The sequence below is a fragment of the Rana temporaria genome, chromosome 6, assembly GCF_905171775.1.
Source record: "Rana temporaria chromosome 6, aRanTem1.1, whole genome shotgun sequence".
In the NCBI taxonomy this organism is placed as follows: Eukaryota; Metazoa; Chordata; class Amphibia; order Anura; family Ranidae; genus Rana; species Rana temporaria.
In genome coordinates, this window is record NC_053494.1 from 150,193,432 (window position 1) to 150,206,766 (window position 13,335).

General features: G+C 39.3%; 1 protein-coding gene across 1 annotated transcript; it reads right to left on the minus strand.

The window, feature by feature from the left end:
* Positions 1-3,910: 3,910 nt before the first annotated feature.
* On the minus strand, positions 3,911-12,648 carry LOC120943904 (anterior gradient protein 2-like). The gene is made up of 8 exons (XM_040357572.1): positions 12,537-12,648; positions 12,112-12,288; positions 11,221-11,284; positions 10,880-10,932; positions 8,366-8,442; positions 8,064-8,127; positions 5,452-5,535; positions 3,911-4,632 (listed from the first exon to the last, which is right to left on the minus strand). Exons 2-8 carry the CDS (start codon positions 12,281-12,283, stop codon positions 4,583-4,585), a joined length of 564 nt encoding a protein of 187 aa, XP_040213506.1. The 5' UTR covers positions 12,284-12,288; positions 12,537-12,648; the 3' UTR covers positions 3,911-4,582.
* Between the last annotated feature and the right edge of the window lie 687 nt (positions 12,649-13,335).

A 13,335-nucleotide genomic window follows, 5' to 3' on the forward strand; every position in this document is an offset into this window, starting at 1 on the left:
GTGCTAACTGAGCAAACTATGCGGGAAAAATATCACATGCCATTGGTGGAATGTTATAGATATGCCCAATTGCGTCATTATGTGCAGACCCTGGCTCGTCAGGGTGATATTGCGGCCCCTACTCCCAAGGAGCACTTTTGGATTCAATATGATAGACTCAAAGGTCATATTTCTGAGATATATGCGATGTTGATGCGTTCATCGACTAAACTGAACTATATGCTCCAATGGGAGGAAAATTTGCAGGAGACCCTAGGCTTGGAAGAGTGGCACAGGATGTCAGACACAGCGTCCAGATCGCTTATCAACACATCTATAATAGAAGCTAATTATAAAGTGTTGCTTAGATGGTATATGGTGCAGGCTAGGCTTGCTACCTTTGTACATGAAGTTACCCCCAAGTGTTTTAGAATCAGGCTCTTTTGGGTGACAGGGTGGCGGAGGCCTCTAAGGCCCAAAGACGGTTGCTTACTTTCATTTTTATATCGGCTAAAATTACAATCGCTAGAAATTAGCGGTCCGCAGCCCTGCCATTCGATCAGCTTAAGAGGAAAATGTCCTGGCTGATCCTGAATGAACTCCTGACAGCACTGGTACAGGACAAAATTAAGTTATTTCATAAAGCCTGGGACCCATGGCTTGGGTATCTTACCAACGACCTGAGGACACTGGCGATGTAGTTATGATCCTATTTGATGGATTTTAGGGCCCTGGACGGTAGCTCTCATATATATATATATATATATATATATATATATATATATATAATAAATATTTATTTATTTATTTATTTCTTCCTTTTCTTCTTTACTTCTCTTCTTTTTCCCCTCAATTTCTCATTCAAGAGCTCTCAAACACTGACCCTTTTGCTCAGATATCAGTATTAGAAGTAAGATGGGCTTATGATTTTGTGCCCGAGGACTCTTGTCCTGCGGGACTTGAGGTCCCTGGGAATACGCACTGATAGTTTTGTTGTTTCTAAAGGGTTACTCTTTGGGTGGTATCCTGGGAGGTTTTCAGAGTTTGTTTTTATTTTGTATTTTTATTATTATAAATTACTGCATTACTTATGATATATGTATGGGTCCTAGATTGCATTTGCTAACGCTGGTGGATGTGTTGAAACGATTTTGTACTGTTGTTTACATCCTTAAAATCCTTAATCTTTTGAATAAATATAATTGAATATAAAAAAGATCTGCAATGATTTACCTTCTATCTTTGGGATAATGCAAACTCGGTACCTAACAACCATGCAATCTGAGTCCACCCCTCTACTTCATGCTGTAGTTTCCTATGGCCTAAGGATTTGCATGTTGCTTCTGTTACAAATTATATACTTTTACTTGATAATGGTGAACTTTTTGATTTACATATTAGGTGTTCAAATATTTTTTTTACATTATTGCATTCCTCGCATTAACTAAGTTTAGGTAACATTATTATGCCCCCATACTTACCTTAGCCCTCACTCGATCCAGCACTGTTCCTGTCTGCAGCAGCTCTCTCCTCTCGCTTTCCGGACTCTCAGGCTTTGCTGAGGCCATTGGCTCCTGCTGATTACAGTCAAATCCTGTGACATGGAAGTGGGGGTGGGGCCAAGCCATGCTGTCTGTGTCTATGGACACGACCAGCATGGCTCAGGATGGCAGAACCAGGAGCGCTGGCCGGGGACCTGAGAAGAGGAGGTTTGAGGATGCTCTGTACAATTCCATTGCACAGAACAGGTAAATATAAACCTGTTTGCTATTAAAAAAATGTAATCACTTTTAAAGCATATTTTTACTGTTTCACAATAAAAGAGGTTAAGGAGCACCCTATACCAGCCTTTCTAAACAAGGGTTCCTCCAGAGGTGGCTAGGGGTTCCCTGGACAAAGGACAACTTCTGCCTCCAAGATAAGTATCCTTGAAACCAAGGATCGTTTTACTATCTGTAAGGAAGGGGATTCTTTCCACAAATGTAAAAAGCATTCTTCCTGGAGATCATCAATTTAATGTGCCATGAGCTTTAGATAAATTAGTAGGGTTTTTTCTGAGAAATTTTATTTCAAGGGTTCCTCTGTGTTAAAAATGTTGAGAATAGCTGCCCTACACCCTCACCACCATGAAAGCCATATAAAAATTGCTTTGAAGGGTACTGTATATACTCGAGTATAAGCCAAGTCTTTCAGCACATTTTTTTGTGCTGAAAATGCCCCCCTCGGCTTATACTCGAGTCATCTTTTTGCGCCTTATCTCCCAGACTCTGGGGACCTGGTACCTGCCAAACTTGGCACACATATAGCCCAACTCTTCCTCTACAAGTGTGCAAAGTTTGTTGTCCGAGGGACCTACGGCCAGGGAGCACCGATTTTTCAAAGTCAGGCACCCCTTCATAGACTCCCATGTTAAACAATAATTTCTCCATTGACTTTGGGGACCTGTATACTCCCATGTTAAATGTAAATGTCTAGTCATGGACACAGTGAGGCATGCACATGGACACCCTAGGCTTATACTCGAGTCAATACGTTTTCCCAGTTTTTTGTGGTAAAATTAGGTGCCTCGGCTTATACTCGAGGATATATGGTAATTTCACCTAACGCTACACCCTCCCCCTCCCTGGTCTGTACCTTTGGCGGCGGAACTTGGTCACGTGTATTATGTCCTACGTCACTTCCCGATCGTCTGGATAGTGTCAGCAGCTGGTGGAACGCACGCCGCCACGGAGGTGGGAGAGCCAGTGTTTTTTTTTATCAAAGCTTGCAGCCCCAGTGCCAGGAAAAGGGCACTTTTTATGTGAGTAGCCATTTGGCTGGTGTTTTTATTCCATTTTAATAAAATAGCATTGCACTATGGAAGCTCTCTGTTTGTATTCCATGTTCTAAAATCTCAACATTCCAAGGGTGAGGTATCGTACATGCTCCAGTCCATTTATATGTCGAGCACAATTTACTACTTGTGCACATTGGGTGTCGTACTAATTATCCAGGTGGTGGAAGATCAATTAAGTTTGCACAACTGGAGACGGTTTTTGTATCACAGCAAGAAATATATCTAGAGGATATTTGAGCATTGATGTTGTATCTTTGTTTGCACTAATGGGACTTTATTATTTACTATTGAATTATTGATTGATTTATCACGTACAACAGGACACATTTTTATTAATTTACTTGTTGCATATTATAGGATAAGTTGTGTAATTACATATTCCTCTATAGCGCCCCCAGGACACTTTTTAGCACACTTTAACAACTGTTGAGGTAGGATAGCCAGACAGGGAGTGCATATTGATTTCGATCAGTCAGTGGACTCAGATTTGATTTACCGTATTTGCCGGCGTATAAGACGACCCCCTAATTTTCTAGGAAAAATTTTGTTTTTGTTTTCTGTGTTCCGCCTATCACGGACGTCTTCTCATCTCGTCCGAGGATGAGAAGGCATCCGTGATAGGCGGAACACAGAACAGAGGCGCTGCTGGGAAGATTTGTGTTCCTCCTATCACAGGACACGCGGAGAATACGGCGCGGCTTTCAAATCATGAACGCCCGCAGCAGCATGGAGACCGTCCCCGGCGTATAAGACGACCTCCGACTTTGGATGCATTTTTTTGCATCCAAAAAGTCGTCTTATACGTCGGAAAATACGGTATATGAAAAACATTTGTGCACCAACGCAAATTATGGACTGGAGCATATGTATCTGATGGGAAAATCAGAATGCCCCCAGATTCATATATCATTAATCTAATACAATAACTATGTACTGTATGTGCTCACTGAAAGGTTCTGTAGCTTCCCTTTAGGTTATGCATAAACAAAGCTATGACCAAGTTGGTCCGTTCTGTTTGCAGACATCATGCAATTACGTTTGCTTACTATTAAACTTGTATTTATTAATGTGCAGTCAACCACTCAGTAGACAGAATGCTTTTGATAAAATATTTATTTGATACGGTTAAAAATACATAGTAAATATTCATATAAAATGTATAAAGTTAAAGAGGAGGTGAACTGTTGATCCAAAGAAGTGTGTGCAAAAAACCTGAACAGGAGCCTCTAATGCCTATGTTTAGTAACATCACCCTCCGGAATTAGGTGGATTATATAAAATAACACAAAGCAATAGAATAACATAACTTGGACAAAATATTTTCAGTTCGAAAAAAAAGGGCTACAGCATGTAAAAGGTTGTAAATTCTAGAGACTCCCGCAAAGTACTGGCCTCTGCATAAGGGAGAGATTTAGAGTGTGAATTGTACGCTAATGTTGACGATGGGTGTTGCTCTGTTTATACAGCACTATATTAAACGGAAAGTAAGTTCAAATTGCATTATGTATCTTTTCAATTAACTAGGGGAGTGCACAGAGGTGAAAAAATATTAAATAGCTGTGAGTTAAAAAGAATAAAGCCAGTGTGCTTATGGGGACTTAACCAGAGGAGAACTTGTAAATGAGGAGTTCTTTCTGGTCAAGTTCACCATGTTTCATATAGGCGAGGGACTGTTTAAATAGGGACTTGCTGGTCTTTCCTGGGTTGTGCTACGCGGTGCTTTTCTGGTCACCATTGGAGCACTGGAAGACTCTCTTCTCTGGGCACTCACAACTCTGTGTGCAGGAGGATTTTAGCTTTCTTCATGTTTGTAACCACTGTTGGTGAAATATAAGGAAAGGCAAGTGTTAACATCATCATCGATGATTGTAAAAGAATCATTACGCTATGCAAATCATAAGTGATAAGTAACTTTCATGTACAGTGGTTGAAGCATTACAAACTGTCATCTGTTTAAAGGGTAAGATAAATACAAAGAAACCACAGGAGAAAAATATGACTGTCATTGCTGACTACCTTCTGAAATTGTTGTATGCCTGGCTATCGCTGTCTTTGATAAGTCAGACTGTGAACACTCATGTAGTAAGGCCGGAATTTTAGTTTGCATATGTATTCCCAGCCGAATCGACAAAATGACTAGGAAACTAGTATTTTTAGAGGTAGATCAGCAAAAGCCAATTGACCAAATTTATCCTACTTTTTATTGGGGAACACAACAGACCTCTGAGGTGTAAGCCCTGCCCTTAAGAGAATGGATACTATTTAAAATAGAAATCGCACCTCTTATGGGCTAGGCCTGTTGCTCACTGTAGCCAGTCAAATTACATTTTGTAATCCACATTAAATTATATCAAATAGCTTCTGATTTGTCACTATAGAGAACATCTTTACTTTTCCTCTGCACCAAGTTTTTAAGTAAGCAGTTGTTGGGTAACCCAAAAATGTGCAGATTATTTATTATTTTTTTCTAAAGGCTTTGTCACTTTAAACATCATTATACAAAAACATGAATTTTTGCCTAACTAAAAAACAATATCTCTGTTAACTGTTGGGGGGTAATAAGTGTTTTATAGTAAACAATGGATACATGTATAATTACTTCCTTTTGCACAAAACCGTTTTCCAGTGATACTTACATTCTGGGATGTCTCCAGCTTCGTAGGCATACAGTCTGTTTGAGTATCTTCCTGCAAGGTCTGTTCTGACAGTCATTGATGGATCTATAAAAAAAAACATATCTGTTAGAAGTGACAAAGCAATAGCAAATGACAAAAACCTCAAAGGACAGTTAAACTATCAATAACTATGCAACTAAGACAGAAAAAAACTAAAAACAATACTTTTCATTTGAATAGCTCTATAATTATTAAACCACTATTGTACAATTCAGTACAAGCACAGTTTGAAAACAATAGTATGGTGTATAAGGTTTAAACACAGCAACTTGGCTTTATCATAAAGAAGTATTTTTTGCAAAAGGTGGACATACACCTTACGAGATGGCTTCATATGATAGAATCCAGGTGCTAAGGTATAAATAGCATGATGAATGCCCTTTTTGTAAAAAAAAATGTAGTAATGGGCCACAAACCAGAAATTTTAGATCTCAAAAGGTAATGTTATAAATGATCTTGAGAAGTCTATAGCCTACACAATACAGTTTGTTTGTTTTTTATGCAACCCTGTGGGTTGCACAAAAAAAATTCAAAAACTGACAGCTCTCGTCGGAAGCTGCTGTACTAACCATGTGAGGTTAGTCCAGTGAACTCCCCCGCTGAGCTGTCGTTCTGACAGAGAGACCCCCCCCCCCCATCAGAACACTCCGATCAGTGCTCTCTGCTGTTGGGTGAGAGCACTGATCAGGAGTCGGTCAGCTAATAGTTTTCTAGCATTAAGGCCTAGTTCACACTGGCATTGAAAGCAGGCGTTTGTGGGGCATTTTTAACGTTCTCAAATGAATATGCAAATGAACTATGGACAGCGCACAGTGCTGTGTATGTTATAAAAACGTGAAGCGTTAGCATTGCTTTGCTTCAAAATCGAGGCCTCATATCAAGTTTGAAAGGAGTTGAAACTCTTCAGGTCTATGGTAACGTGCCGCAACCTCACCAGCATGCAGTGCAGTAGTACATTACAGATAATAATACCGTAGGTGTTTCTGGTGCAGTTTAAACACACTAAAAACACCTCAAGCGCACATAGGGCATTTGGGAGGAGCTTTTTTAATGCTCATTAAACGCTTATCAACTGTCCCTATTACACGCATTAACGCCATAGGCGCATTTGATAAGCATCAGTATCTTAAGCAAGCGTGAACAAGCCCTAATTGATAGACTATTTGTCTCCCTATCCCCCAAAGGTAAGAATAATGCTGGTAGCGTCTTGTTGATAAGCACATACACAGAAGACCAGCGTGTAATGTTGGTGCACAGGCGTGAAAAACTGGATATGCGGGTAAATGTTAAATTTTCCTGCTCGTTATGTAATTTGTTTTTATGCCAGAAGCCTTTTGATTAGGGGATATGGTGTTGCTTATGTTTGGGTAGCTTTTGTTAACTGATTAAACATATTTTTGTCAAAGGCAGGAGGTAAACAAAAGGCAGTGAGGGATTGGCAAGCTTCACTACTACATTGTGCCAGAGCTTGTGACAATGGCTAAGCATTCCCTCATGACAGCAAGGTTTTGGGACATGTTGAAGGTATGTGCAAGAGTCTCTTTAAATTATCAGTCAGAAAGAGAGGACTTTGTTTTTAAAGAGTCAGCCAACTGATTGCCTGTGCTTTACTTCTCACGTTAAAAGGCTATGTGTAACACTGCAAAGCAGAACATGCATATACTGTATAATAAGCAAATATGGCTGCCCCAACACACACACATATATTCTAGATTGTAAGCTCTAACGAGCAGGGCCCTCTGATCCCTCCTATATTGAATTGTATTGTGATTGTACTGTCTTCCCTGATGTAAAGCGCTGCGCAAACTGTTGGCGCTATATAAATTCTGTATTATTATAATAATAATAAAAAAAATTATATATAATATATAATACAAGGTTTTTAAACCATGCATGTTGATTATTGCATAGGATTATTTACATCACACTGATCTCTTATGAAATGTATATACAAAAACAATGAGAAAACTACGCAATTCCAAAAAATTATAATATGCAAGTTCTCCCCCTAATTCATTCAAATTAAGGTCCAGCCATAGTTGAACCAAAGAATGCCTTGAATACACATTCCTTCCCTTTTTAGTTTTTGGAGATTGTGGATTTGTCCAGAAATAGACTAGAATGATGATAATATCCTTCGGGTGGGATAGTGAAAATGTGAATATGTGATATATATGTGAATTAAGAAATGAGAAAAATGTGAATATATATGGTTGTAACTTAACTTTTTCTATGATGAAGAAAATCAATAAATATTATGAAAGGTAAAAAAAGAATGATAATAATATAAAGACTTGGCCATTATAGATACTGAGAAGAAGGCACTGTGGGTCTAATTAGGCAAAGTGTCCTAAATAAGAACTTTTACACAAGTATTGAAAGTCAAGCTTTTCCTAGAATATAAATGCTGATTAATATGTGTGAATTACATTGAATCACCAGAGTAACTAAACAGTTTTTATTTCACATACTTTGATAAATGAAGAACGGAATGTTAGAGACATTTTCGGGATGATATAAACAGTCCAAATCAAGACAACATTTTATTTATTGGCAATGGGAACAGAACTCACCCACAAATATGACTCTGGGTACATAGTGCCCATCTGGAGACTGGTTCTCATCAGCGATGGGGTGCTGTAAGCAAAGAGCAGATACAGATATATAGATGGAATAAGCTTCATTTAATTCAGTTGCTGCAGGCAGGTATCCTTTTTTTTTTTTGTAAAATAACTGGAGTGATGTTATCCTGTGCCTAATTAAATGCTCTCTCTATATATATATATATACTGTATATATAATTTTTGTATATTTAATTTTATATACTATTATAATTAACTAGGTATAAATTACAGAAAAATACTAGAAAACTCACCACTACGTTCAACATTACAAAGTCTTCACGAGCCAGTTTCTGTCCCAGGACATCGGCAACAAAAGCTTTTTTCAGTTCTGGATATGGGAGAGAAAATCAGTTTTATTGAACATTGATAGAATATGAGCTCATAACAGATTTAGAGCACTGAATCCTATTGGTACATAATAGTAGGGATTTACGGTTTCAATCTTATTCCTGCTATGGATTCATTGTACTGCCTACATAACCATTAGAAATAAAAACTTGGGCTGTTTTCCAGCTGATCAGATGTCTGCTTGCCATATGGATGTTACTGCTGTACACGAATAATGTGTCAACACAGAAATAGGAATTTGTCCACAACAACCCCAGGGCTGTCATCCTTTAGTCACTACATAGTGAGTGGCTGAACCTGGACAAGCATGCAGCCACGAAAGTGTCAGAATGTCCTATTCTAGGCTAGTAAATTTCCTAGTACTAAAGAAAAGCTGAATGTAATGCATCTTCAAAAACAAGGCATGGATAGCATTTTCTACCTTGCCAGTGTCTCGTTAAACCAACTATATAAATCGCCATGCACCACTATGCCTTTACTTATTTCATACCTCCCAACTTTTTGAGATGGGAATGAGGGACACCTATCGGCAAAAGTATGCAGGCATAGGACACACCCCTTGCCACGCCCTCTTAACCACTTAAGGACCGCCTCCTGCAGATATACGTCAACAGAATGGCACGGGTGGGCACAAGCACGTACCTGTACATCCTCTTAAAGTGCCCAGCCGTGGGTCGCGAGCGCGTGCCCACGGCGCGGTCTGGAGCTCCGCGGCCGCAAACGGTCCCGGAGCTGAAGAACGGGGAGAGCTGTGTGTAAACACAGCTTCCTCGTTCTTCACAGTGGCAGCTTCATTGATCGTTGATCGTGTGTTCCCTAATAAAGGGAAACACGATCAATGAGGTCACACGTCCAGCCCCGCCTCCCTACAGTTAGAAAAACATATGAGGCCCCCTAGTGGTTAACTCCCAAACTGCAATTGTCATTTTCACAGTAAACAATGCATTTTTATAGCATTTTTTGCTGTGAAAATGACAATGGTCCCAAAAATGTGTCAAAATTGTCCGATGTTTCCGCCATAAAATCGCTGATCGCCGCCATTAGTAGTAAAAGAAAAATAATTAATAAAAATGCAATAAAACTATCTACTATTTTGTAAACGCTATAAATTTTGCGCAAACCAATCGATAAACGCTTATTGCGATTTTACGTATTCTTCTACCTATCGGCCTAAACTGAGGAAAAAAACGTTTTTTTATATCTTTTTGGGGGATATTTATTTTAGCAAAAAATTAAAAATATTGCAGAGGTGCTCAAATACCACCAAAAGAAAGCTCTGGGAAAAAAAGGACGCCAATTTTGTTTGGGAGCCACATCGCACGACTGCGCAATTGTCAGTTAAAGCAACTCAGTGCCGAATCGCCAAAACTGGCCAGGTCCTTTACCTGCATAAAGGTCCAGGTCTTAAGTGGTTAAAGGAGACTTGTACAAAAAAAAACTAAATTGGTTAAACCCATAAGTGCTTTTTTTTTAATCATTACTATTCCTTTATATTGGCTTTTGGAATTTACAAATGCAGCAATTTAGAAATCAGATGAAGGGTTTAGCACTTGGAAAACACTTTTTGATAGCTAAAAAGTGCATTTTATATACATCTATATAGATCAGACCAAAATGAGGAGGAATGAGGGACATTGCTCCAAATCAGGGGCAGTCCCACGAAATCAGGGACAGTTGGGAGCTATGCTTATTTTACTCTAATGGGAACTTGGGGAGTATTTGATGATTTTTCAAGACCAAATGCTCTGATAGATGGGCCGGTCTAGGAACAATTCAAAGATAGGGAGGAACTCTGTGCTCATTAATTCCAATTGACAGTCCGCCCCTTAAATTGACGTCAGCTGGCAAGGTGATGCTGACCAGCATGAATCACTAAGCAGAGGTGCCAAGCAGCGTATGCCTCCTACTGCTGGAATCTTAAAAGAAAAAAATTCCATCTCAAGCTTATGTTTAGTACTGTTTTAAAAAAATAAGATGACTCTAAGGTTGTCATCAAACCCAGAAGGGTCCCTAGCGGCGGTAATTAGGCTTTCATGGTTGCAATGACTGGCATCATACATTAGCAACCAGCAGAGGTTGGAAATAGTAATTAAAATTACAACAGTCTTACTTTATGCATTTATGATGACCAGCGAACTAGTGTTTTAGTTTATCAGCTCTACTTATTAGCTTTATATTTTTTTCTTAGGCACCAGAAGCTGCAATTTTAATCATAAGGGATGCCATTCTATTATACTTAGACCAGGGCAAACTTTAATTTTGCTGCTGGTTTACAAGGACAATGCATTTTTCAACAAATGTTACATTGGTTCCATATTACTTTTCCCCCTCAGGCCCTACATGGTGTTTAAGTTTTATTTATATAATTTACAAAAACCTCTTATTGACGATATTTTAAAACCAAATAATAAATTTACCTTGGCTGAAGGGACAGTCTTCCAGATGATGAATCACCATAAGAGGTTTCTTTCTGCAAAGAAATATTGACAAAAGAAGAGTTATGATATGAGCTACTACATGACTATTTTTAAGCCTTTGCTGCAAACACACTTGGTTTAGTGATTATATATGTAAAGTGCAATAAAACTTAAGGCCAGTGCAATAGAATTGTTTAACTGAATTGTTCAGATTCCAAGTTTGTTACAAGAAACTTGTAATCCACCCATACACGTAAGGATTTGACCTTATGACTGATGGGAAAAAAAAAAGAAAAAAATGCAGGTATCTCTGTATGTGATGGCACGAAGGATGTACTTACAATTCTCTGGCCTTGGCTAAAGCTTCTTCATAGGTTTGGATCCATGTAATGTCGCTACCCCAGCCTACAAAGAAAAGAATATATCATATTGCTCAGCTCTCACTATAAAAAACTAAAACAAATTCCCACCACAGCAATTTGTAATGTATTCACATTTGCAAGGCTTTCCTCTTATTAGCTTAAAGCGGGAGTTCACCCGAAATTTTTAACATTAGATTGAGGCTAATTGTGCGAAGCAGAATCGGGTGTTTTTTTTTTTAAATCAATGCTGTACTTACCGTTTTAGAGATAGATGTTCTCCGTGGCTTCCGGGTATGATCTTAGGGACTGGGCATTCCTATTTGATTGATAGCCTTCCGACGGTCGCATACAGCGCATCACGAGTTGCCGAACGTCGGTACGGCTCTATACGGCGCCTGCGCACCGACGTTCGGCTACTTTCGGGAACTCGTGACGCGCTGTATGCGACTGTCGGAAGGCTGTCAATCAAATAGGAATGCCCAGTCCCGCAGCCCATACTCGGAAGCGGCGGAGAACATCTATCTCTAAAACGGTAAGTACTGCATTATTTTAAACAAAACATCCCATTCTGCTTCGAACAATTAGCCTCAATCTAATGTTAAAAATTGATTTTTTGGGTGAACCTCCACTTTTTTTTTTTAACAGTAAAAGAACCTCCACTTTAAAGGGGTTGTAAAGGTTGGTTTTTTATTTTCTGAATAGGTCCCTTTTAAGCTGTGCATTGTTGGTTCACTTACCTTTTTCCTTCGATTTCCCTTCTAAATAGTTTTTTTCTTTGTCTGAAATTTTCACTTCCTTTACGACCCCTTTAATAAGGGTATACTTTCCCCCCTGAGACCACCCACAGTAACATCTTATTGAAACACTCACCTCTGTCAAGAGTTTTGGGCTGCCCGACGGGGGCTTCAGTAGATTCTGTATCGGGCTTTGGTGAAGCAGCGGTATCAGCTGTTTGCTGTCTTTTTGGCTTTCGGGTGGCAGCCTCACTCATCACAGTACACAGGAGGATTAGCAGGCAACAAAAAGACAGGTTGAAACTCATGGTGTCTGTAAAGATAAATACATAGCAATAGTGATATCAGATTTCCTCTATAAGTACGATGCCAAAACCCTTGTATGAACAATATACAAACAACACTTGTTACTGTATACAATACTCCAAAATTGCACATAATGTTTTCTATTAATACATCGTTAAGTATACACAGGGTTTACTATAGAAAGTAAAAAGAAAATAGAGCTTTTGGGGAAAATAACTAAAAGGCATCCCTTGCTGGACTGTTTCTTTCACTCACCTGTGGCTTGTGGCTGCCTCTGGCAATGTCAGAAGTGTAACAAGATGATCTGTACTACAGGTTACAGGTGAACATCTATTTATACCCAGAGCTGAGAAGTCTGCCAAAGATCAACGTCAGCCTTAAAACCAGGATGTCCTGATCCCTGTAGTTTGAGTGACCCAACCCAGAGCTCAACGAAAGCTAAGAACTGCCCCCATCACACCTTTCCCTTTCTCCGGGTTGCCATTGTTTGTTTAGTGGAGATATGCTTGGGGGACACACCCGTCCCTGGCCCTTTATTCTGCATGTGTCCTATACTTATTGGCTGGAGAGTACAGTGTTTGTGAGATTCAGAACCAAGAAGAACAATTAAGAAAATGTATGACTGTACATTCCATTCACAAGCATGACTGTACTTCTTTTCACATTTACGGCTGCAGGAAATTTTACACTTATATCTGTTTCTCTAAACATCATTTTATAACGATTACTCAGGGATTATTTATAATTACACTGTGCACAATACTGTCTATACCAGAATATGGCCCTCTGGCTAGCTGTTACGTCATACTGAGATGTGTAGTCCCAGCATAGCTATCGGCCTGCATGTTCTAGGTAGACCCTGGGGCAACAGAAATTGCACCTCCACGTGAACTTTGTTATGGTGATTTCACAGTACAATATAGAACTATGCAGTAGAATCTGGGGGGAAGATTCACATAGAATTACGCCGGCGTATCAGCAGATACTCCGACGTAACTCCGCATCTAAGCCCGTTGTATGTTTAAGTGTATTCTCAACCTGAGATACACTTAAA

Excerpts from the sequence above, each read along its gene's own strand:
- LOC120943904 (XM_040357572.1), bottom strand. The coding sequence starts at position 12,283 with ATGAGTTTCAACCTGTCTTTTTGTTGCCTGCTAATCCTCCTGTGTACT. Across the intron at positions 11,285-12,111 it reads GCCCAAAACTCTTGACAGAG|GCTGGGGTAGCGACATTACA; the intron begins GTGAGTGTTTCA and ends TTTTCTTTGTAG. Across the intron at positions 10,933-11,220 it reads TTAGCCAAGGCCAGAGAATT|AAAGAAACCTCTTATGGTGA; the intron begins GTAAGTACATCC and ends ATTTCTTTGCAG.